General features: G+C 43.4%; 9 protein-coding genes across 9 annotated transcripts; 5 read left to right on the forward strand and 4 right to left on the reverse strand.

Moving 5' to 3' along the window:
- Nucleotides 1-35: 35 nt before the first annotated feature.
- On the forward strand, nucleotides 36-4,048 carry K450DRAFT_218913 (uncharacterized protein). Its single transcript, XM_051585285.1, has 13 exons — nucleotides 36-144; nucleotides 224-1,039; nucleotides 1,108-1,167; nucleotides 1,238-1,332; nucleotides 1,395-1,586; nucleotides 1,679-1,800; nucleotides 1,865-2,106; nucleotides 2,165-2,250; nucleotides 2,339-2,768; nucleotides 2,890-3,197; nucleotides 3,305-3,422; nucleotides 3,564-3,777; nucleotides 3,849-4,048. The coding sequence occupies exons 1-13, from the start codon at nucleotides 122-124 to the stop codon at nucleotides 3,969-3,971; spliced, it is 2,829 nt and encodes a 942-aa protein (XP_051449260.1). The 5' UTR covers nucleotides 36-121; the 3' UTR covers nucleotides 3,972-4,048.
- Nucleotides 4,049-4,427: 379 nt separating this feature from the next.
- Nucleotides 4,428-6,822, forward strand: K450DRAFT_264355 (uncharacterized protein; the record flags this gene model as incomplete). The annotated part of the gene is made up of 2 exons (XM_051592771.1): nucleotides 4,428-4,705; nucleotides 4,767-6,822. The coding sequence occupies 2 exons, from the start codon at nucleotides 4,428-4,430 to the stop codon at nucleotides 6,820-6,822; spliced, it is 2,334 nt and encodes a 777-aa protein (XP_051449261.1).
- Nucleotides 6,823-6,922: 100 nt separating this feature from the next.
- Nucleotides 6,923-8,651, forward strand: K450DRAFT_218919 (uncharacterized protein). The gene is made up of 5 exons (XM_051585286.1): nucleotides 6,923-7,310; nucleotides 7,390-7,823; nucleotides 7,920-8,137; nucleotides 8,208-8,318; nucleotides 8,398-8,651. Exons 1-5 carry the CDS (start codon nucleotides 7,163-7,165, stop codon nucleotides 8,537-8,539), a joined length of 1,053 nt encoding a protein of 350 aa, XP_051449262.1. The 5' UTR covers nucleotides 6,923-7,162; the 3' UTR covers nucleotides 8,540-8,651.
- K450DRAFT_218922 (uncharacterized protein) lies at nucleotides 8,398-10,677 on the reverse strand. The gene is made up of 4 exons (XM_051585287.1): nucleotides 10,590-10,677; nucleotides 9,922-10,409; nucleotides 9,639-9,840; nucleotides 8,398-9,526 (listed from the first exon to the last, which is right to left on the reverse strand). Exons 1-4 carry the CDS (start codon nucleotides 10,660-10,662, stop codon nucleotides 8,763-8,765), a joined length of 1,527 nt encoding a protein of 508 aa, XP_051449263.1. The 5' UTR covers nucleotides 10,663-10,677; the 3' UTR covers nucleotides 8,398-8,762.
- Nucleotides 10,678-11,674: 997 nt separating this feature from the next.
- K450DRAFT_218930 (uncharacterized protein) lies at nucleotides 11,675-13,758 on the reverse strand. Its single transcript, XM_051585288.1, has 3 exons — nucleotides 13,630-13,758; nucleotides 11,888-13,534; nucleotides 11,675-11,810 (listed from the first exon to the last, which is right to left on the reverse strand). The coding sequence occupies exons 1-3, from the start codon at nucleotides 13,711-13,713 to the stop codon at nucleotides 11,766-11,768; spliced, it is 1,776 nt and encodes a 591-aa protein (XP_051449264.1). The 5' UTR covers nucleotides 13,714-13,758; the 3' UTR covers nucleotides 11,675-11,765.
- A 101-nt stretch (nucleotides 13,759-13,859) lies between these two features.
- K450DRAFT_218937 (uncharacterized protein) lies at nucleotides 13,860-14,672 on the forward strand. The gene is made up of 5 exons (XM_051585289.1): nucleotides 13,860-13,948; nucleotides 14,030-14,117; nucleotides 14,191-14,246; nucleotides 14,360-14,416; nucleotides 14,480-14,672. Exons 1-5 carry the CDS (start codon nucleotides 13,913-13,915, stop codon nucleotides 14,573-14,575), a joined length of 333 nt encoding a protein of 110 aa, XP_051449265.1. The 5' UTR covers nucleotides 13,860-13,912; the 3' UTR covers nucleotides 14,576-14,672.
- On the reverse strand, nucleotides 14,489-16,312 carry K450DRAFT_218941 (uncharacterized protein). The gene has a single exon (XM_051585290.1). It carries the CDS (start codon nucleotides 16,071-16,073, stop codon nucleotides 14,772-14,774), a length of 1,302 nt encoding a protein of 433 aa, XP_051449266.1. The 5' UTR covers nucleotides 16,074-16,312; the 3' UTR covers nucleotides 14,489-14,771.
- A 1,335-nt stretch (nucleotides 16,313-17,647) lies between these two features.
- K450DRAFT_218946 (uncharacterized protein) lies at nucleotides 17,648-20,573 on the forward strand. Its single transcript, XM_051585291.1, has 14 exons — nucleotides 17,648-17,822; nucleotides 17,880-17,915; nucleotides 18,014-18,089; nucleotides 18,179-18,208; nucleotides 18,278-18,457; nucleotides 18,526-18,556; nucleotides 18,631-18,693; nucleotides 18,856-18,957; nucleotides 19,026-19,038; nucleotides 19,113-19,216; nucleotides 19,282-19,559; nucleotides 19,654-19,775; nucleotides 19,840-20,015; nucleotides 20,090-20,573. Exons 1-14 carry the CDS (start codon nucleotides 17,671-17,673, stop codon nucleotides 20,527-20,529), a joined length of 1,803 nt encoding a protein of 600 aa, XP_051449267.1. The 5' UTR covers nucleotides 17,648-17,670; the 3' UTR covers nucleotides 20,530-20,573.
- Nucleotides 20,574-20,691: 118 nt separating this feature from the next.
- On the reverse strand, nucleotides 20,692-22,350 carry K450DRAFT_218963 (uncharacterized protein). The gene is made up of 6 exons (XM_051585292.1): nucleotides 21,984-22,350; nucleotides 21,816-21,918; nucleotides 21,653-21,744; nucleotides 21,384-21,584; nucleotides 21,005-21,325; nucleotides 20,692-20,939 (listed from the first exon to the last, which is right to left on the reverse strand). Exons 1-6 carry the CDS (start codon nucleotides 22,251-22,253, stop codon nucleotides 20,730-20,732), a joined length of 1,197 nt encoding a protein of 398 aa, XP_051449268.1. The 5' UTR covers nucleotides 22,254-22,350; the 3' UTR covers nucleotides 20,692-20,729.
- Nucleotides 22,351-22,362: the final 12 nt, after the last annotated feature.

The following is a 22,362-nucleotide window of genomic DNA, read 5'->3' on the forward strand; positions in this document are numbered from 1 at the left end:
TGAGGCTGCTTGCTGTAAGAGCTGTTCTTCTCCTCCAAGCGCTCACAATACTAGTCACCTACTTGAGCCCAGCACTTTGAATGCTGAGCATCGCCATATAATTAACTATACCTTGGTGAACATGTCTTTTGAACAGTCTTCTAGGTAAGAACTGACATTAATTATATATTGTGTAATTAACATGCCCGCATGTCTGGGCTTTATCTAACGCCTTCAAAACCAGCCTGTCCCAAGATCGCACCAATCATTCACGTTCTTCGTCTAGTAATACCGACATGGGACAGAATATTACAGTGCCTAGACTGACGGAAAGTGAGCTTCAACAGCAAGATAGCCGAGCAGCTGGTGTGGATGAACAAACGGCGAATAGTCAGGACGACGGCGAATCAATCATATCAGACTCTGCAGCAACCGTATCCTCTCGTGCAACGAGTACACATCCCAACGAACATGAAACACCGACCGGCTTTTATCAAACCCGTTCTTTAGGGCCCAATACTCAGCAATATCCCATGTTAGCTCACTCTCCATCAGCTTCAACTAGTGCTGATCATGTCGCCAATATGCCTGCTCAATCCATACAATCTGCCGAACGCTATTCGGAGCACAAAACGGAACCCTTTGCCCTTGCATCCGAAGTCCCCGTATCAGCATCACCAAGAGAGTCATCACCGTTACGACACTCTTTCACAAATGAAGATCATATATCAAATACCAGCCCATCCATTCAACGTACCAGTTACACTCCACAATCGCACCAAGGTTCGATTGCAATACCACGGCCCGTTGCTGCTAATCATAGATGGGCAAATCCTTCATTACTTGTCGAAGCGTCGTTTGCTAGTTTGGACGATACCGCACCGCCTTACGATGGATACCCGTTTCTGTATGGAAATTCAAAGAAGATACCATTTAGAATACCAAGCTCACCGAGAAATTCTATGTCACCACCAAGATATCGAGACGGTCGACCCGACGCTAGCTCTTCTCGAGGCAGCCAAGATTCAGTTGATATAATTGATACAGACGACATCAAATGGTAATTGATTTTTAACATCAGCTCATTCATACCATTGCTGTATTAACGGTTGTCTAACCTCTTACTAGTCAAATTTGTTTGGATAACATTCGAGAAGCATTTATAACGCGGTGTGGTCATTCTTTCTGGTAAGGAACTGTGGGAATAAGATTGACGGTTGCCTTGAAGATTAGATTCTAATGATCGCTCTCTGGGCAGCTATAAATGTATCGTCGAACATTTAAACCACCACCAATCATGCCCAACATGCCAAAACACTCTACTTCGTGAACATATATACCCTAATTTCCAGCGTAAGCACTTCTCTTGACCTCGCCTCCAATGCCGTCCGCACATCTAACCTTTCCATACCCAGTGAACAAAATTGTACAAAAAGCCACCGCATTCAAATCAAAACACCATGTTGGAAGTAGGAGACATACACGCAATTCTAGTACAACTAGTATGGACGATGTTCATCCAATATTGGACGAACGAACGCTAGCTTCTGATATCTCCAGTTTAATTGCTTCTGGAATTAACGGATTAGCTGACCTTGATGCCAAAGGTATAACAATGGCATTGATCATGCCGATACTTTCCATGTGTTCCAGTCCATTTAGTTCTAACGAATAGTGTCATTCGACGTTTCTTTCAAAGATGTAGATAATGTCCTCTCAGCATTGATTGCAAAAAAGAGACAACTGCTACTTGAAGAGAAGTCCATGGAGTCACAAATGCTTAGAGAGTTCTTATTAAAGGTTAAACAGCAAAAACAACAGGTTGGTTAGTCACTAAAATATTACAAATTTTCTTCACGGTCAGTACTAATTTTGTTCTTCCAAGTTACTGGAACGTGTAAGCTCTGAGCTAGCTTGCATTGACAGTGACCTTGCGACAGTTCAAGCAGATATTCGACAAGACCGTGCGTTGTATCCTGAAAATGATGAAGCTGAATCCAGTGATGTGGATAGACCAGCCGCACCAGAAGTTCCAGACGACCGAGCAAGAACTTTAACCTTTACAGGAAAGAAGCGAAAATTGGATGACCGGGAGGCCTCACCTGAAAGATATCACCCCAAACAAAAGTAAGGCTACTTGTCAGAAGCTTACCCACGATCACAAAATTTCTAATGCCCCTTCTAGACATCCAAGACTGGATCTGCAAAGACAGCGCATGGACGATTTTTTTGGAGACCTCGAAGAGTGTTATTTCAATATGCGAATGACTGGTACGTATGACAAACGAACATTCTCCAGAAGGAGAAGGGCTTGGTCCGTAGAGAGCTCCATGGCTAACTGCGAAATTCCCGTATTCAGCACAAGGTAATCGACAGTCGCTTATGGACTTTTCTTCGACCATCAACAAGTTCGCCAAGCATTCGCAGTTCAAAGTAGTAGCCACATTACGTTACGGTGACATTTCCAGCACATCCTCTATCGTATCGGCCATTGAATTTGATCGAGACGATGAATATTTCGCAACGGCAGGTGTAACGAAGAAAATTAAAATATTCGAATATGCCAACATTGAACAAGAAAGTTTTGAATACGAAGATGATCATCGTAGTGAAGAAGAAGCCTCGCTCTATTCCACACACAATTCTGAAATATGGCCACGGTCGATTACAAATTGCGATGGAAAGGGCGGGCTTTCCAATGATGCGGGCTACGTTGGCCGCAGTCGAAATACCATGGAAACAGTAATGCAATACCCAATCAAGGAAATGGTATGCAGACAAAAGATAAGGTAATGAACGGTATTGAAATTGCATAGTTTTTCGGGTCTTCTGTTGAAAAAGACAAAAGTGCAAGTGATATATGCGGCGAAACATTTTATGGGTTCACTTCTAATGATTTGTGTCCAATAGTTGTCTATCGTGGAACTCGTACATAAAAAATCAAATGGCCAGTTCGGACTACGAGGGCGTAGTTTCCATTTGGGATGCCACTGTCGGTCAACTAATGCAAAGCTTCGACGAACACAAGCGACGGACTTGGAGCGTTGATTACTCAAGAGTGGACCCTACCCTGTTAGCATCAGGAAGCGATGATTCCACTGTGAAAATATGGTCGATCAATCAGAGAAATTCTGTATGTACTATAGAAAAGAACGCAAATATATGCTGCGTCAAGTTTTTACCAACATCGAGCCATTTCATCGCTATGGGTAGCGCAGGTAAATACATACTTTCATCGCGCGTGAATTTTTCTCCGATGAATATTTCTTGGATTAATAATGGGACCTTTGCGTACCACTGTGCAACCTTCAAATCGATCTCCTAGATCATCACATCCACTATTATGACCTACGAAATACGAAAGAACCCGTCTCAGTGTTCCGAGGTCATCGAAAAGCTGTTTCATACGTAAAGTGGTTGAATGAAAACGAGTTGGTTTCTGCGTAAGTTATTTTTAAAGCTGAAGTGACAGTGTGCTACTAGCGCATTAAGGCTCTCAATGTGAGTTTGGACGTTAACATTTGTTTTTTTTTCTGCACATGTTTTTTTTTTTTTTTTGGGTGGTGTGCGCTTTGGCATAACAGTTCCACCGATAGTACGCTGAAACTTTGGAACGTCCGTGATGGTGAATGCGTACGAACCTACACAGGGCATATCAATGAAAAAAACTTTGTAGGATTGTCGAGTAATAGCGACTGGATTTCCTGTGGTAGCGAAAACAATGCTGTCTATACCTACTACAAATCGTTTCGATCACCCCTTGCATGTGTCAAATTTGGAGGCTTCGACCCATTAACTGTAAGAACCCAACTTATCTCGATTTATAATCCATACTAGTGTTAAAAGCATTTTTAATCCATGCTCCGCAGGGCCACAGTACGGAAGAGGACGATCCCAGCCAATTCGTAAGCTCGGTATGCTGGAAAAGAAATTCCAACACATTATTAAGTGCCAACAGCCAAGGCACTATCAAAGTCATGGCACTCGTATAGAAACCCGTACAATTAATAAAATTAAAAGCAATTTTTCTCTCTTGCATCGCACGTTGTCTCAGGCTGCGGCAGAAACACGCGCCGGATTAAAAAGTCCTGTCCCGTGGTTCGCTGGCATGGGAACTGAGGCATATCCTAATCGGGCGATTTACGTGCAATTTTTTTGTGCGGGGACGAACAACTACATCATGCTATTTCAATAAAGCAACATAGCCAATTGTCCACCCCAACTTCATACGCCGCAAAATACATATAAATACAGGCTGGATTTTGAATGTTAGCTATCCTCATTTTCGCAAGGTTCCCTCTGCTTGGAATTCACAAAATATGCTTGATACTATTACTTCACAACCTCAGGTCGAACAGACTGGCAAATCTCACAGTAGTCTGCCAGTCAAACGCCAAGCCAGTCCTTCGCCTCCAGCAACTCCCCCGGCTACCGAGACTTACCACATCATGGATATTCGACCAGCTGAAAATAATCAAACCAATGATGCCTTTTGTGACTCTAATCTGGTAGAATCCATCATCTCAGGTCTTGATCAGCCGTATAATAACAAAACCATCCCCACCTTGGTATTATACAACAATCGGGGCCTACAACTATTTGATCAAATCACCTATCTTCCCGAGTATTACTTGACCAATGCTGAAATAGATATTCTGCAATACAAGAGTCATGAAATCTTGGCTAATATTCCCGATGGTAGTGCAGTCATTGAACTTGGCGCTGGGTAATGTTTCATTTGCTTTATGGACCTGCTGCATGAGGAGACGCTAACTAGGGTATTACAGTGCACTCCGAAAAACGTCACTCATACTCAAGGCTTTGGAAGAGCATAGACGCAATATTACATACTACGCCCTAGATCTAGATCTGCAGGAACTAGAAAGATCGCTGTCCTCTTTAGGAACCTTTGACAACGTCAAGCTCGTTGGCCTGCTAGGAACTTACGACGATGGCGTAGAGTGGCTCTCAACAAAATTTGATAAGACCACACCCAAAACAATTATGTGGCTGGGAAGTTCGGTTGGAAATCTTGACCGAGAAGAAGCTGGTCAATTTATTGGACGCATACAAGAGCAATGCATGGTGGAAGGAGATAACTTTTTTATTGGTATTGACCAGCGTAATGATCCTCAAAAGATTGCACTGGCCTACAATGAACCTGCAGGCATTACTAGAGAGTTCATCATGAATGGACTTGATCATATCAACGAAATGCTAGAGCAGCCTTTCATTGATAGAAATAACTTTGAGTATATATCAGAATACCGACAAGATGAAGGAAGGCACGTGGCACACTATAAGGCGGTTCGGGACTGCGTACTAAAATACCGCCCTTCCAACGGTGCTGTGACTCAAATTACCGTGGTCAAAGACGAGATGATTTACGTCGAAACCTCGTACAAATATTCGCCATCCGAGATGGATACTCTCGTGGGGACTGCAGGACTAGCTTCTATCGGTCGATGGACTGACTCTGACAAACAATACAGCATGCTGATGGCTGAGAAGCGACCCTTTCATTTTGCTCGAGGCTTGGACCTGAAACGCGAACAAGATAGGGCTGAATTTCCTGGCGTCCCTTCGGAACATGCTTGGAATGAACTCTGGAAAAGCTGGGACCTTGTTACCCAAACAGTATTGACAAGAGACATGATGTTTGAGCGGCCCATCGCTCTTCGTCATTTTTTCATATTCTACATTGGCCACATTCCTGCATTCCTCGACATTCAACTTGCTCGAACCCTAAAAGAAGCCTACACCGAACCCACCGAATATGTTGATATTTTTGAACGTGGCATTGACCCTGACATGGAAGACCCCTCTATTTGCAATCCTCATTCTGAAGTTCCTGTGAACCCTGAGGACTGGCCCAAATTGGATGATATCATAGAATATTCCCATCGTGTACGACACAGACTCCATTCCTTGATGCAAGATTGCGCCACTGGGAAACGTCATATGACGAAACGACTGGGTCGAATCATTTGGTTGACGCACGAGCATGAAGCCATGCATTTGGAGACTCTACTATATATGCTCGTGCAGAGTCCCAACATTCATTCTCCGAGCGGAGTCAAAGCGACATCCTGGGACAAACATTCAACTACTACGCTGTCCAATGCGCCACTGCATAGTGTCCACGCTGGCTCTGTCGTTGTCGGTCATGACGACATTGAAAGGTTAGATGATCAACAAACCTTGACACCCGGAAATGAATATGGATGGGACAACGAAAACCCAAAGCGACAGGTTGCTGTAGCGTCCTTCAAAATTCAGTCCAGACCCGTCACCAATGGGGAATACTATACATATTTGAAGGAAAGTGATCTGTTGGACAAGATTCCTTGCTCTTGGCTTCGTAGTGAGGATGGACAGCTTATGGTCAAAACGGTGTTTGGACCATGTCCTTTAGCAGCTGCTGCTGATTGGCCAGTATCCGTGTCAGGACATCAAGCTGAAGCCTACGCGGCGTCAAAAGGAATGCGATTGCCAACTGAGCATGAGCTGATCCATTTCAGAGAGCAATATCAGCACCACAAGGATGTTAAAGCGCCCAACATTGGATTCTCCAACTGGCACCCTACCAACGTCGACAATAACACAACCCATCTGCTAGGTGACGTGTGGGAATGGACTTCGACTGTCTGGGATACTCATGATGGATTTGAAACTTCCATAGTGTACCCTGGTTATTCTGCTGACTTCTTCGATGGAAAGCACAATGTTGTTCTAGGAGGTAGCTGGGCAACTCTCCCCATCATGGCGGAGAGACGATCTTTCCGTAACTGGTATCAACGAGCTTACCCTTATGTGTTTGCCGGATTCAGATGTGCTGTATAAAAATATCTCGTTGTTGCTTACGTCCTGCCCCAATATGAGAATAATAATAAAAATAACACCGACGACCTATGAATACTTTGGATGAAAATTTCGATGAGATGGAACTGAATGAAACATGGGTGTCGTGACGCTTCTGAAATTTCAATGATACAATTACGACAGCACTGCATGAGTGGCCCCCTTTGGAAAAGATGACAAGGAAAGGCAAATCCACAACGCATGACCTTCTTGTTATGGTAAATTATATTTTGTACACGCTGGGCTTTGTCTTTCATCCCTTTTTCTCTTCCTATCTTCTTTCACTTTACTTTCGTTCGAGCCAACATATACACTAATTACCATGGATATACCGTCTTCTATCATAACCTCGGATATGCACACGTTTGCAACATCACCAAAACGAAGACACACACTAGACAGCATCGATACCAATAACATATTACGTCGATCCAGTACGACGCTTCTGGGTGACAATGATGTAGAGCGAGGTAAATGGCCAAGAATGCCGAAAGAAAATAAACTGCATGCTTGTTATGGCTGACCAACATCTTTTCTTGTGGTTGATAGCAATGAGTTGGTCTACGGCCACCACAGCTATCAATTGTGCGCCAGTCGAATGTGTATTTTCATCTCCATCATCAAGTGTATCGTCGCTGGAAATTGCAACATCGCGGTTTTTTGGTTATTTTCAACATCGTCCGGTATCGGGCAACCCCATATTGCGTCGAAAAGACAGTTTACAACTTGTAACAACAATACAATCGGAGTTCTCCGACGCCTCGACATTGGCGCCAAGCTATTTTCTGGACGCATTTTTCGAAGACGACGAGGACTTGGCCGATTCTAACCTGTCTTTGAATGAAAGCTGCAGCCCAGACTCACAAGTCACCCTGATACCGGGAGATGCACGATATTCTACCCCAGAATTTTCGATACCACCGATCTTGCATACGGGGTCCAATGATTTCCCCAACGTCGTGGACGATAAATTGGCGTGCAGGGTAAGGCACAAATAACAAACAAAATCTACCTTCTTCAAAATACAACCAGAGATAAGCTTTCTCACCCTAATTTCATTCATGCTCTCTTTCTAATAGCTGCGGGACTACCTGCCCCCCAGACAAAACGTCAAACAAAACTGGCATCTGGAATACAGTTTTGACAGCCACGGTATCAGCTTGTCGACCCTGTATGCAAAAGTGCATGATAAAGGCCCCTGTATATTAGCCATCCGAGATGAGTACGACGGAGTGTTTGGTGCATATATATCAGAGCCATTGCATACCAATCGACTGTACTATGGAAACGGAGAATGGTAGGTTGCATTGCTTCTTGTTTCGGGACAAAACCGAATATTCTCTCTTACGATGCTTGGCATACCCTAGTTTTATGTGGAGAATCAATGCTCATGACAGCTCCATTCAAGTTTACCACTGCACTGGAGAGAATACATACACGGTCCTTTCTCAAAAGGATTTTATTGCACTTGGTGGCGGGTAAGTTTTTGCGTTCCTTAACCATTGCTTGTTAAATTAAAGGCGGCATTGAAGTTCATTAATTTATGCCCTTTGATAGCGATGGCAAATTCGGCCTCTGGATAAATGCTGACCTGGAACATGGATACTCTGAAAGTTGCAAAACATTTGCCAACGACATTCTAAGCACGCATTCTAATTTTCAATGTATCGACTTGGAGATATGGACCTTTTCCGATTGATGCCTGCTGCTTCACCTTTGTACATTTTACCAATAATACCAACCACGCAAGCAAAAAGCAATTATTACAAATATGTTAGCTCTGCATAGCCCTGTAATTGTAAAAACATATTTATCTTTCTCGACTGTACAATTTATGACCCCAGCTTATTTGTCATAGAAATGAAGAAAAAAAAATAGGAAAGGCTGTTTGATAACTAATACAAGTCTTCTAGTGTTGAGACCTAATCCAAATCGCCGCTGACACTTTGCACAGGCCACTTGTATTCATTTGCTCCAAATCTGTCATAGCCATACTTTCTGACAAAGTCATCGAGTTCATCTGGGCCACGCGATCCGTACTTGTAGTCCTTGGGCAAGATCTTCTTACCCTCGATTTCGTGCAAGATAGGAGTAAAGATTTTCCATGCAGCGTCCAATTCATCGTCTCTGACAAAGTTGGAATGATCACCGCGAAGGACATCCAAAATCAAGGCTTCATAAGCGTCGGGGATCTTGAGGTCAGAGTAACGGCGATGATAAGTCAAATCTAAATCGCTTTGCAAGGTTTGGTAAGAGAGACCAGGATGCTTGTTGTTGAACTTCATGTACACAGCTTCGCTAGGTTGAATGCGAAGGACAAGTTCATTACGAGGCGTGTTCTTGAACAGGTTGCCAGACACGTTGCGGAATTGAATACGGATCTCCACCTTGGCTTCGTTCAAAGCCTTACCAGCCTTCATGATGAATGGAACACCTTCCCATCGTTCGTTGTGAATATGAGCAACCAATGCTGCGAAAGTAGGGCAGTTGGTTTCCTTGTTCTTCAAAGAATCATCTTCCTTGTAACCAGGCTTGTCGCCATTACGGACATACTGGCCAAGAAGAGCGTCTTCGAGCTTGAGAGGTTCAATGCACTTCAAGACCTTCACTTTCTCGTCACGAATAGCTTCAGCATCAGTGCTGATGGGCCGTTCCATAGCAACCAGCGACAAGACTTGCAGCAAATCTATGGTTATGATAAAATTTTCAATACAAAGCAAGAAAAAAAAATGACATTAGTCAATGTATTTAGTAACCAAATTCCTCATGCATATGAAAGGTTTGATCGGAGTACTTACGGTTCTGCATAACATCACGGATGATGCCGAATTCATCAAAGTAGCCACCACGACCTTCCGTTCCGAAAGGCTCCTTGAATGTAATTTGGACGTTGTCGATATTGCGACGATCCCAGACTTGTCCGAAGAAGACATTGGCGAAGCGGAGTGTCATCAAGTTCTTAACCATTTCCTTGCCGAGGTAATGGTCAATGCGATAAATCTGTGACATCATACATAATAAGTTCAGTTAGAAGGGCTTATTCACCTTATTACAAGCTTTGACAAATGCAAACAAAGTTACCTCGTCTTCCTTGAAAAGCTTTCCAATATCACGACCCAACTCGCGAGAGCTTTCAAGGTCCTTACCGAAAGGCTTTTCAATGACAATGCGGTTGATAAAGCCTTCTGAATAACAATGGCCGCGGACTCCTGATGCGACATCCAAGAAGACGGAAGGTGGGAGAGCGACATAGAAGAGACGATTTTTCTTCTCAGTGTTGCCTTCAACCTTATTGATATATTGAGCAAGATCCTTCCAACTAGCATCTTCGTCGTACTTGCCAGCGTGATAGCTAGTAATTTCAAGGAAACTGTTCAGCTTCTTCTTAACTTCTGGATCATCACCGATCTTCATATATTCGGTGATACGCTTGACGAAGTCGTCACGGTCCATCTTGGTACGAGCATAACCAATGATACGGGTTTGCTTGGGCAAAAAACCATTGCGATAAAGTCCAAAAAGCGAAGGGAATGTCTTCTTCTTAGCCAAGTCACCCGAAGCGCCAAACACTATTCCAAAAAATAACGTCAGTATGGAGTTGAATGATACTAGGCGTGGCATTACGACGCCTCGTCGCAATCTTCCTCGGGCCACAAAGAAAAGCGTGTATACTTTTCGCTTTGTAGGTTCTTTTGAACCGCCCAAAGAAAGCCGTACTGATAATAAAAAAAATAATCTGCTTTACTAACCAACAATGGTGATAGAGCCGTGAAGCTGATTGTCTACGTCTTGAGTGAGTTCTTGAATGGCAGAGCTGGCCATAGTGTAAAGTTAAAAGTGTTATGCAAAGGTGACGGCGGATTGGGGTATTTGAGGGTTGGTTTGCTCAATCAAATCGCCGTCACATCTGCGTGCTGTCATTGTTGGGTTTTCTCGTTTGATTTGTCTGATTACCTTTCCTTTCTTTATCTGATACTAGCTTTAGCTTTTGGATCATTCAATAAAACTACCGGTTATTTTATATTTGAATATACTCTTTGGCAACGACACATTGTTTTGACAACTTTTTGCTTATTCGTGTCCCGGCATCTTGCGCCATCGATGTGTTAGGGTCTGGGAATCAAAATTTGGCCAATGGTGGGCACTAAATTATGCGCCCAATCATGCTGGCCGCTCAGGCTGCTAGCACCCAATCAACAAAGCGTCTTGTACTTTCACCACTGGCCTTACGGAGCTTTTTTGAGGACATTACCTTTTTTTGGTTGATGGTACGGACAAAGTAATCAATTTCCGCTATAGCCTGAATCCACCTGGAATAGCGTCGTCTATTGATGCTTATTGTCTTTCTTCATATGGAAGTCTTCAAAGAGAACGAAACAAAGACATCCACAAAAAATCGCGCTGTATAGGATCAACCTTAATCAGCGAAGTAAACATCAACACAAAGCGCAATCATTTTCCCTAGTTTATGGACAAATGGTAAATCTAGATACAACTTTTCGGAGTTGTGCCTGATAAGGTTCACCCTTATGAGTAACGTCGTTGAAAGTACGACGGCTAAAGGGTTCTATTACATCGTTGTAAGTTTCAATGTTTGTGTATGCTGAAATCTCCTAAGCAGGGGATACGGAGGGCAACTGGCATAGCGCATCGTTATGTATTAACTCTACGTGATGGAGCATACCCGTTAGGCCACATTAGCAAAAGCCACATTGATCAAATTGACAAACGAGCAAAGTCGGTCACTGCAACAACCTCCAAGCACCACGCCACGGTAGATTTCAAAACTTTCGCTAGCCCCTTCCCCGAAATCAACAAAAGCACATCATCGAAAGAATCTATATAATTTGGTGTTTTTGTTTATTTTAAAAGAGTGTTTCTGCATGGTTTTTGTTTTCATTGACGTGAGATGGTAATGTACTGATTTAAGCTTCTTCCAAGCTGGAAAGAAGGATCTGCGTCTCTGCAATCTGTGGGGGGGGGGGCAAACATTTAATGTCACTTTCATGGGGCAACCGAAATTCTGATGACTCAATTTCCAACTCACCTCCAGTGCTTGCTTAACCTCTAAATGTCTTCGTGCTGCCTGTATCCAGTCCATGGCGAGCTTCTTGGGCCAACCAGAGAGCTGGTTCAATTCTCTGGCAGCATTTTCTAGATCCTCCTCATGAAGATAATATTCAGCTCGGGCCAAGCGAGACTCGGCATCATCACCCTCCACCAAACCTTGCTTTTTGAACATCAACTTGCCAAACACCTTGCTGACAACATGACTAGGTAAACCTCCATCTTGAGGAACCAATGCGACGTTTCTAACCTCGTTAGCAACAACCTGGAAACGGTCAGCAAGATCAACAATGGTGTCAACACCTTCTTGAGCAACGTCCTGAGGAATAGTATCCAAAGCGGCTTGTATAATTTCTAAGTTGCTGGTGTTGCGACGAACAGCTTCTAACTCGGCTTCAAAAGGTTGCTTGTGGGCTGCGGTAAGCTTGTCCCGGAGAGTTCGAACAGCGATGTGGCCCTTGTGAATTTGTCGCGAGTGGTCAATGCGGTCAGCATTGGACAATGAAATTTGCTCCAAAGCTTGGAAGCGTGCTGTTATCTGATCTAATTTGGCAAGACGGCCAGCTCGCTCCTGTTCAACGCGATGCTTGACGTCTCTAATAAATTGTCGTTGCATTTCTGTGGCTTGGGATATAAGAGATTCCTTGAGTTCCTGTTGATGAGCTTGTTGCTGCTGTGTAAGCTGAGTGGTAAGGGTGGTGTTGAAGGTCTCGTTCAAGATGGCGCGCTCCTTGCTGAATTGTTCCTGGAGTTCAGCCTCCTTAGCCTTGACCTTTACAACTGTCTCAGCAGCAGCCTTTTGGACCAAATCCTGTGAATCACTAGTGTACTTGTCAAAGCTAGAAGCAAGTTGATCACCACGCTTGTCCAATTGTACAACAGTAGAGAGGACAGCATCTTGTTCGTTGCGCAAATTCTCAAATTGCTTGTTCAAGCTGTTGAGTTGAGTTTGAGCTTCGGCGACAAATTCCTTGCCTTGCTTTGCCATACCAGCCTTATTTAAGATGTCTGCAAGCTCACCAACTACAGCAGACAATTTCACAATGGAAGGTTCGTTGGAATCAACCTGGCTGACCTTGATCAACTGTGTAGTCACCTTGACAGGGCTCTTCTCATCATCAGTGTATAGGGAAATTTTTCCAGGTTTGGCTTCTACACCTGAGGCGATCTGCTTTGGTGTATCAACCAAGCCGTCTAACTCTGTTGTTCTTCTCTTTGCAACTGGAGCGGGAGCACCAGGTGGAGGCAAACGAGGTGGCTCTGATGTACCGGTCAACTTGGCGATGGTGTCGCTAGCATATTCATATGCATCAACAGTGGCATCCTTGGCTTTCACGCCAATTTCCTTAGCAGTGTGAGCATATCCCGAAGCTTGCTTAGTGAGATCACGAGCTTGCTGACGATAAGCTTGAAGATCCTTGTTGTTTTGAACTTCTTCAATGTAATCCAAAACCTGTTCACCTCCGGGAACATATGTCGTGAAGGTATCATGGAAAGGTTCGTTCGTCAAAGCATAGTAGACAGCGCCAGTGTATCCTGCAGTCAACAACAGGGTAGCTGTTCCAAGCTTTCTCGGAATAGAGCTTCCAGTTGACACTGTTCCAGTAGGTGTGGTGCTTTCGAAACGCTGTAATTTACGTTTTATGTGTGAGTTATCAAGAATATTGAGAAAATGGTAAACGATCGGCTAAAAATGAAGCAATGGCCATAGCTAATGTATACCTTGGCAATTAATGAAGCTTTACGCGTTCTAGCTAATGGCGTAACAGACCTAACAGTCGACTGCAATCGTGACGCTCTAAGCATGATTGGAATGGCTGGTCACAATAGAGGTGTCGCTATCAGTTTCAATTTCGCAACAACAAACTTGTCTATACCAGAAATTCACTGGGCACCTACGTCATCAAAATTGTTACCAGCATACAAAACAAAAAGTCCCTATAGGCCTAGCGAATAAAAAAAAACACACACCACATTCTCGATAACTCATTCAGTTACTTTCGCCATGTCCTTCGTTCGTGTCGCCACCCGCTCTCTTGTAGTATGTGTATTCTCGATGCTTTCTAATCTCCTTACGTGATGTGCATACTTATTGAGCCACTCTTCTGTTTGCTTCAACCAGGCTGCTCCCATTAAGGCTGCCATGCGCCCTGCCCTTCCCGTCATGGCCGTCCGCACCTTCATCACACCTTCCATGCCTGTCCAGAAGGGTATGTTAGCAAAAATATCTGCAACAGATACACTGTAGATTATGTTTTAACCATGACTTTCTCTCTTACACAGATGTCATTCAGGACCTTTACCTTAAGGAATTGAAGAACTACAAGCCTGCCCCCGTTGTATGTATCTCGTTACGATTGCCACTCGGTGATGCCTATTCACCAATAACATAGACATATATACGAAACTAGTCATGATTCCTTGTATTTTTAACCTGGTTTTTGATTTGTAGACCAAGGGTTCTGAGGAAGGTCAAGTCAAGGACCTCAAGCTTCCCCCCACTCCTGCTGTAAGTTTGTCAATTTGTACCCTGCTCGTACAATCAATGTCTAATTCCAATATAATCTTATAGGCCCCCGTTGTTGAGGATCTTACCGAAGAGCTCGCTAACTACGACAAGGAGATTGAAGAGCCCGTTGCTGAAGAAGCTGAGGAGGCTGCTCATTAAATGTGGATATAATACTCGGTCGACCCCGGTAACAAGTGCAACATTAGAAGTTACAAATGGACGGTGCGCATGTTTAATATAACCAAACACCAATGTTCAACAACAACCCTCAAAAAAAAAGAAATTGTTCAAAACGTCAGCATTTTTATATAAAATGTCATCATTTACAAATTAGAAGCGTGTCGTGTGGGTGTTTTTAAATGTGTCTATGTAAGCGATATAAATCCGCTACGAGGTATAATGAGCCGCAAAGGACAATCAAACCCTCAGATTGCCCAGCGTTTCGTAATGCCTGTGCGAGGGATGGCTCCACGCTACAGGGTCCAGAAGCGACGGTCGCGGCAATGTCCCTGATTTCAGTTGGGTCCATATGGCTTATCCACGGCATATTCTCAGGTTGTGTGAACGTTGTAGCACACACCGAATCTTGTGGTCGTAATAATATGCTCAGAAGCTCCTTTATGTCTTTTCCCTCAGTTGAAGCTATGATCCATTGAACTTTATCCCTATTTCGCGTCTGACATTGCTGATCCACAAATTCTCGTAGTACTTGGGCTGCTGGAGGATTATGGGCTCCATCCACAAACATTTCATCTATGCTGTACATCTCTGTCAACCATGGACACTGCTCCTTCGTCAACAAGTCCAAGCGTCCTGGCCACCGGGTATCCGCCATTCCTTTCTGGATATGCTCTGCAGTAATTTTTAAACCCACATGTTTGTTTGCATTCTTCAGTACGTGTATAGTAGATACGGCAGTAGCTGCATTCACGAGCTGGTGGTCCCCATACAATGGTATTTTGAACTGGTAGGTTGTAGGTGGTAAATTATTCGGATATTGGATATCCACAGTGGCCCATTCCCTGGTTGGTGAGCACCACCTCGCCATAGGGGAGATTAGCAAGGGGCTGGAAAGCCTTTGTGCTGTTCTTTTAACAACTTCCATTGCGTCAGCTTCGGGTTGAGGTGATGCTATTACTGGACAATTGGCTTTGATGATACCGGCTTTTGCAGACGCAATCTCAGCAATGCTGTTTCCAAGTATACCGGCGTGATCCATGCCAATAGGCGTGATGACGCTGGCAACTACCTCCTCAAAAACATTTGTGGCATCCAAAGTTCCTCCCAGACCAACCTCAATGACTGCAAAGTCAACCTTGCGTTCGTAAAACCAAAGGATAGCTGCGGATGTGGATAATTCGAAAGTGGAGGCTCCGCAATTGTTCTCCTTGTCAACAGAAGCTACTCTATCACAAAGATTTTTGTATTCGATTGAATCAATTCTTTCGCCACATATCTGCATAGCATCTGTTGGCTCCAAAAAGTGAGGAGAGTTGTACCGGCCAACCTTGAATCCGGCTGCCTTGAGAATGGAGGCAATATAGGCACAAACGGAGCCTTTACCATTCGTTCCAGCAACGTGGATTACCGATAAACTTTTCTCTGGGCTACCTAATGCATAGAGTAGGTTTTTTATACGGTCTAATCCGAGATCCATGCTGAAGATTTAAGACAGGACTCCTTTGTTGAAACTGTCATTTTCTATCGTTAAGGCGAGATTCACGTGATTAAGCGCGCTCAAAGTGAATCATTTACTGCTGCGGGCGGCGGCTAATTCAACCAAACATGTTTTTGCTACTGGATAAACGCGCTACTTGATGATTGTAGCTGGAGAGCCTTAATATTTTTTTATCACATCATAAAATAGTGTCGCATAATTAAAGATGATTGTTCAAGACCAAGGTTATAAAGATGGGCAAGTGTGGTGTTTAATAGAAGAAGGAAACAGGGCAGCAGTGTCGTAAATGTGTGCAATGCAGTGCCCAATGAAAGACACTAAATATCTCTGTTGCGAGCGAATATATCATTGGATTTTGCGGTAATACCATACACTCGAGTTGTACCCTTAATCCATTCAGTATAAATACTATTCGCCTAAGTTTTCCTTTGGTGATGATTTAATTTCAACTTTGAAATTTTATTAATAGTAAATGTGTAGGTAAAGATGAAACACTCATCCCAAGCCTATTAGCGCGGTGATATGCTAAGATTATGAACGTACTGACCATCTTGATCCGTATGGGAAGAGGTTACCAGAGTTACAACGAAATCCAGTGACATCACGGTGGAGCTGGCGTATCGCCAATCTGTCGCGACCATCAAAGAACTCCCTGGCAATGGAGGTGTTAAAACATCTCTCGTTTCTATCGACAAGACCTGCGGACATTCGTAGCCTACTTACTTGTACCTTGTAATGTAGTAATGTAGTTCTTGTAGAAACATCAGAATTCATTCTGTAAAACCCTCCTCCCTATCTCACTTCAGAAAAAACAATCTGTTTTCAGCATATATTTTAGCATCGTAGCAAGTTAACCATTTGACTTGACGACTCTGAAAGATCTACTCCTGAGAGGTTGGGGGGAGAAAGCTTGAGACTAGGACAGACAGTGTGTGTTTGGGTGATACTGGGACAGATCGGAACAAGTTGGGAGAGGTTGGATGAGACGGGGACAGATCAGGACAGGTTGGGAGAGGTCAGTGAGGTGGAGAGAGTTTCAGACAGGTTGAGATCAGCCGAGAGAGAATGAATGTGGCTGGGTGTGGCATGCAGGACGCCAGAGTCATTAGAAACATAGAGAGAGGTGGAGTGAAAATAGAAGATAATAGAGGAGGCTATGTTTGCCTGTGAGATTGTATGAGAGAAAGAGAGCGCTGAGAGAAGTTGGCCAGCTTAAACAACATAGAGACTGGAAAACGTAGAGAAAATGTAGTTGAGCAATGACATATCGTGGCCACCATTTTGTGTCCGGGCTTTCGATTGGCTACCTATTTGTTGATTGCTTACCATCGACAACCTGCATGATTCATGGTCCATTTATGTTATGGCTCGAAAAAATGAGAAAGCATTGGAATACCTTACTGACCTTTCGGCTTTTCCTTGTAAAACATCGCGAGAACTCTAAAACTATTTGGTCACACCACTGCTGGTCCCTATAAACTTACCTAACCCGGGATCACAGGCATAAATTGACTGCGGATGCAACGGTATGAAGGCTTTTTCCTTTCACTTCAAAACAACTTACTGTCTGAAAACAATGGCCTCGATCGAGAAGCCAGAGACAGTGAAAAGCTGTTCGGAAGAATTGCCGGATCATACTGTTGAAAATAATGAACTCAATTATATGTTTCCTTCGTCAGAAGTTGGTATTCCTCTGACCAAGCTTCAATGGGCGTTGACTTTTGTTGGGTATGTGCATTTTGATAGGCTTATACCGTGCAATTGATTCTCACCACTTTAAAACAGTCTGAGTCTTTCCTTGTTTTTGGCAGCGGTCGATACGTAAGGCTCCGTCCATTTTCCTATCTAAACACTGCATATCTGTGAATATTAATTCCATTGCTAAAATTGACATGTTTTTCACCATCGTGATGAAACAGAACGATCGTCTCTACGGCGATTCCGAAAATCGGATCGGATTTCCATGCGTTAGAAAAAGGATCGTGGATCGTCACAGTAAGCACCATCGATGAAGAAATTTGTGGGGACAATTTGAGTTTGGCGATTCCTACGCCATCATTCTAAAATCGTGTTGCTGTTTATAGGCATACATCTTGTCGTTTGACTCACTTCAGGTAGAGTATGAAGAAGAGCTGCATCACCGCTCAAATCAAATACTAATGACCCCCGATGACAAAATACAGCCCATGTACGGAAAACTGAGCGATATCTTTGGTCGCAAGAATGTCTTATTGCCGGCTGTTTTCATCTTTCTGTTGGGATCAGTTTTATGTGGCGTGAGCACCAATATGGTGATGATCATTGTTATGAGAGCAATACAAGGAGTTGGAGGAGCTGGTATCTTCAGCGTTGTATTCATCACGGTAAGTAGTCTGGCCATGTTAACCGACAATCAATAGCATTTATCTTGACAGATGCTTTCCCGATTTAGGTTGCAGATATGATCCCGCTACGAGCTAGAGGTTGTTGTCGCTACACTTTTGAGCCTTCCTTTGGCACCATGAACCAAAGCTAATCATTGTAAACTCTCGGAAAGGTCAATACTCAGCTTTGATTAGCACCGTCTTTGCAGTAGCATCGGTCTGCGGTCCATTAATAGGTAAAGACAGCCTAAAATGGCCGATCTATCAATGCGCTATTATGTCATATGATATTGATGTTGCTCAACATTAGGTGTAAGTTCACAATGATTGATGCTAAAAAAGAATCAAGAAATGTTAAATTTGACCATATCACCTTGTTAACTATGTGATGGACACAGGGGTATGTCAATACGGATATGGCAGCACGCAATTGCTGGAGACTAACAATGCATTTATGATAATCACCAGCGCTTTTACGGATCAAGTCAGTTGGAAATGGGGTACGTGGACTTGAATTTTTTGGTCGATATCAAATGTTGCAAATGTTTTAATGATGAATATATCACAGCTTTCTTCATCAAGTAATGCAGTCAATTTGCTTATTTTGACCACCATCCTTGCAGTATTGACAGATCCTTTACCTTCCTCAACCTAGTCTGCCTGTAGGCGGAGTAGGCACTATACTGCTGATATTCTTTATGAAAGAGAAGAGAAAGCGTGCACCGGTTCGAGCCTTGTTGAAGCGAGTGGATTATCTCGGTAATTTTTGTTGTTTGTATGGACAGCGCACCGCTTGGATGATTTTGACCTTTTTTTATATTTAGGTACCGTAAGCATTCTGGCATTTGCAACTCTTACTTTAGTAGCGCTGAACTTGGGAGGTGTACAATATGCATGGAACTCGGCTCCAGTCCTAGTGTGTTTAATCCTTGGTATCTCGTTCCTTGGAGTCTTGGTTGTAGTAGAATGGAAATTTGCGAAAGAGCCTATGATGCCTATATACCTCTTCAAAAAACGCACTGTCACTTGTATTAGCATCGCGAATCTCTTCTTTGGTGCCGCCATCGCCATATTAATCATTGAAATGCCTCTATTTCTACAGGTATGAGAAAGTAGAAAACGATGGAATTTTTATTCGTTTATTGATTGTGAAATAGCATTTAACTTTTTTTTTTTTTTCTTTATCTCACATGCAGGCTGCTAGGGGCGACTCTGCTACCATGTCTGGAGTTCGAATCATCGTTGGTCAAGCTTCCATTTGTATAGTATCTACGGTCTCTGGATATCTAATGGGCCGATTCAACTCTTATAAATATTTGTAGGTGTAGCCAATGCATTTTTTGCTTCGAGCTATTGGCACTCATTGTTTTTTTTCCCAACAGTCTCATCGTTGGTAGTGCACTTGCTACCCTGGGATTTGGACTGTGCGCTTTGTTCAATGACACTTCGCCTTTTGGCTATCTATATGGATTCATCATCATTGCCGGAGCAGGATCCGGGATGATCTATGCGTGCAGTAGTGTCGCAGCTCAATCTGCATGCGAAAAAAAGGATCTAGGTAGGCTGGGTTTGCCGTTAGAGCAACGTGCATACTTGAGACATGACTTTTTAAACATCTCTGCACCATATTAGCGGTTGTTACTGTTCTGGTTACATTTTTCATGAACCTTGGAACGGCTGTTGGCGTTGCTGTCGCATCTGCAGTTTTAAACAACGGGCTACAGAGCTGTCTACTTCAATCCGTGTCACCGGACTTGGTTACCGCCATATTGCAGAGCACTACGTTCATTCGCTCTGGAGCCTTAACTCCTGAACAAGTAGACATCACTATCAAGTGCTATAATTCCAGCTTCAAATCCATATGGCTGACAGCGTTGGCATTCTCTAGCATAGCGTTTATAAGCACTCTGTTCATCCAGGAACATTCACTTCTCGGCCAACAAACAAGCGAAGATAATGATGTCAAAGAGCACAATATAGTAGAGGACATTGAAAAGCAAAAAACGGATCATCAAGAGATTGAACATATTGAAGTCGAGGATGATAAAACCACCATTGAGAAGGTGGCATAGCCACTCATAGCGTTGCATCGAAAGCATTATCTATTTTAGCGAAAGTTTGCTTAATTCCATTACCACACTGGTTGTATAATGTAGCCGATTACCCTAATATGAATGAGCAACAGAAATAAATAAAAACAAAAACGACAAACAAGATCAAAGACAAATGCGTTGATTTGATTAAATAAATGGTAAATTTATTGTACAAGGGTTTATTCATCTTCTTCAAGACCTTCAGGCGTGATGGTGATGGTGTTGGTAGACGCTGACGAAATATCTGCCAACCACTCTGGCATAGTGGCCGCATCGATGACACCTCGAGCCAATAACTGCTTCAGACCTTCTGACACATTCTTTCCATCAAACCGTAGCTTACAATCCCATAACTGATTTTGAGATGAAGACGCCAACGGCATCCGGATCTGCAGTATGGAAAAGAATGAGAAACATGGTCTAATCAGAAACCAAAGCTATGTGCAGCACTTGCCTTGACTTGAAATCGTTCAGGTCCAATAAGTGGGTTATTACCAAATTTTGCTGTGACCTTTCTAGCGCGCTCATTTACTATCGAAGCATCTATGGGCTGAATTCGTCGACTTGCTTCACGACCGGTGACATATTTGCTTGGCTCTTGAGATGGCCATTTGCTGGGAGGGGCTAAAGGATTTGCATCCACTTCGTTCAGTCGATATTGACTCCATGGACCTTGAGAATCTCGGTACAATGTCAGTTGGTATAGAGAACTTATGTGCTTGCTTTTGAGATCCTGCTCCCATAGAGTTGCAGCATTGAAAGCCTCTACCAAAACCTATACAAATCTCAATACGTGCAAGCTTCAAGGCAAAGAGTTAGAATGGAGATCTTACCTGAAGAACGAATTGTTTGACATCGGGTCGAATGTTGGATCCGCAAAGTATTGTGTCAGAACCAGGGAAATGTACAAGATATATATTACTGGAATTCAAAGGTATATTAGGCGACGTATCATAGAACGATATTCTGATCCATATGGTTGGAGTCTCTTCGCGGGTGGTGGGATGTAATGTGCAAGCAGATACGTATATATGCTAAAAGTAATTTTGGACGATGAGCCTATGTAGTTGTCAACGAGTGTAGGTTTACGAGGCATACTCACGCATCTGGAGAAATAGGCCGTGAAATGCCGCCGCATACGCTTTTGAAGCTCTGCAGGTTCCATGTGTAAATGAAGATCTGGTCGGGTTTCGTCTGTATATTCGGCGGTTAGCAGGGAAAAAGGGTTCATGTTTACCACCACCAACATAGCTTTCAGCTCGTACCTGATTTCAATCGCCAGACCCGCCACGTCCGTCCGGTAAGATATCTGTTTTGAAGCCAAACTAGGTCAAGCATTGCAACCTGATCGTGCGTCAGCCCTTTGGGCTAATGAAGATGAATGATGTGAGTATATAGTAAGCATTGGGATCGTCGGCAGCTAGACATCATACCCAGTCCAATGTTATTATACGATTAGCGACGTTGTGCACTTGTGATTGCCGTAAGAGTTCGTAGTCTGCCAGAGTTCCTACTTCTAAAGACTGATCGTCGTCATCGTCGTCGTCGTCTGCTTTGCCGTGTGGCAATGTGTCTGTGTTCCTGAACCATTCTTCAACGACAGAGAGGAGTGTCTCTTTGGTATGCTTTCCTAGCAATCTTCGCAGTGAATCCGTCCATGGAACAAGAGTGGGTTGATGTCGTCTTGTTCCAGCTTGTAGCATGGAGTTCTATGTACTGTCGTTTGAAGTTCGAACTTTCAAATGTTTAATTAAAAGACGATAAATTGTCCACCGTCAAGGTAAGAATTTCTAAATTCCTGAAAAAAAAAAA

This window comes from Umbelopsis ramanniana, assembly GCF_025399195.1.
Source record: "Umbelopsis ramanniana AG unplaced genomic scaffold K450scaffold_2, whole genome shotgun sequence".
In the NCBI taxonomy this organism is placed as follows: Eukaryota; Fungi; Mucoromycota; class Umbelopsidomycetes; order Umbelopsidales; family Umbelopsidaceae; genus Umbelopsis; species Umbelopsis ramanniana.

Excerpts from the sequence above, each read along its gene's own strand:
- K450DRAFT_218913 (XM_051585285.1), top strand. The coding sequence starts at position 122 with ATGTCTTTTGAACAGTCTTCTAG. Across the intron at positions 1,168-1,237 it reads CGGTGTGGTCATTCTTTCTG|CTATAAATGTATCGTCGAAC; the intron begins GTAAGGAACTGT and ends CTCTCTGGGCAG. Across the intron at positions 3,198-3,304 it reads CATCGCTATGGGTAGCGCAG|ATCATCACATCCACTATTAT; the intron begins GTAAATACATAC and ends TCGATCTCCTAG.
- K450DRAFT_218919 (XM_051585286.1), top strand. The coding sequence starts at position 7,163 with ATGGATATACCGTCTTCTATCATAACCTCGGATATGCACACGTTTGCA. Across the intron at positions 7,311-7,389 it reads TGACAATGATGTAGAGCGAG|CAATGAGTTGGTCTACGGCC; the intron begins GTAAATGGCCAA and ends TGTGGTTGATAG. Across the intron at positions 8,319-8,397 it reads TTTATTGCACTTGGTGGCGG|CGATGGCAAATTCGGCCTCT; the intron begins GTAAGTTTTTGC and ends GCCCTTTGATAG.
- K450DRAFT_218922 (XM_051585287.1), bottom strand. The coding sequence starts at position 10,662 with ATGGCCAGCTCTGCCATTCAAGAACTCACTCAAGACGTAGACAATCAG. Across the intron at positions 9,841-9,921 it reads AGCTTTTCAAGGAAGACGAG|ATTTATCGCATTGACCATTA; the intron begins GTAACTTTGTTT and ends ATGATGTCACAG. Across the intron at positions 9,527-9,638 it reads CCGTGATGTTATGCAGAACC|ATTTGCTGCAAGTCTTGTCG; the intron begins GTAAGTACTCCG and ends TCATAACCATAG.
- K450DRAFT_218930 (XM_051585288.1), bottom strand. The coding sequence starts at position 13,713 with ATGCTTAGAGCGTCACGATTGCAGTCGACTGTTAGGTCTGTTACGCCA. Across the intron at positions 13,535-13,629 it reads AAGCTTCATTAATTGCCAAG|CGTTTCGAAAGCACCACACC; the intron begins GTATACATTAGC and ends CGTAAATTACAG. Across the intron at positions 11,811-11,887 it reads AGGTTAAGCAAGCACTGGAG|ATTGCAGAGACGCAGATCCT; the intron begins GTGAGTTGGAAA and ends CCCCCCCCACAG.
- K450DRAFT_218937 (XM_051585289.1), top strand. The coding sequence starts at position 13,913 with ATGTCCTTCGTTCGTGTCGCCACCCGCTCTCTTGTA. Across the intron at positions 13,949-14,029 it reads TCGCCACCCGCTCTCTTGTA|GCTGCTCCCATTAAGGCTGC; the intron begins GTATGTGTATTC and ends TGCTTCAACCAG. Across the intron at positions 14,247-14,359 it reads ACTACAAGCCTGCCCCCGTT|ACCAAGGGTTCTGAGGAAGG; the intron begins GTATGTATCTCG and ends TTTGATTTGTAG.
- K450DRAFT_218941 (XM_051585290.1), bottom strand. The coding sequence starts at position 16,073 with ATGGATCTCGGATTAGACCGTATAAAAAACCTACTCTATGCATTAGGT.
- K450DRAFT_218946 (XM_051585291.1), top strand. The coding sequence starts at position 17,671 with ATGGCCTCGATCGAGAAGCCAGAGACAGTGAAAAGCTGTTCGGAAGAA. Across the intron at positions 18,458-18,525 it reads TCAGCGTTGTATTCATCACG|GTTGCAGATATGATCCCGCT; the intron begins GTAAGTAGTCTG and ends TTCCCGATTTAG. Across the intron at positions 18,557-18,630 it reads GATCCCGCTACGAGCTAGAG|GTCAATACTCAGCTTTGATT; the intron begins GTTGTTGTCGCT and ends ACTCTCGGAAAG.
- K450DRAFT_218963 (XM_051585292.1), bottom strand. The coding sequence starts at position 22,253 with ATGCTACAAGCTGGAACAAGACGACATCAACCCACTCTTGTTCCATGG. Across the intron at positions 21,585-21,652 it reads CGGCCTATTTCTCCAGATGC|CATATATACGTATCTGCTTG; the intron begins GTGAGTATGCCT and ends AATTACTTTTAG. Across the intron at positions 21,326-21,383 it reads TCAAACAATTCGTTCTTCAG|GTTTTGGTAGAGGCTTTCAA; the intron begins GTAAGATCTCCA and ends AGATTTGTATAG.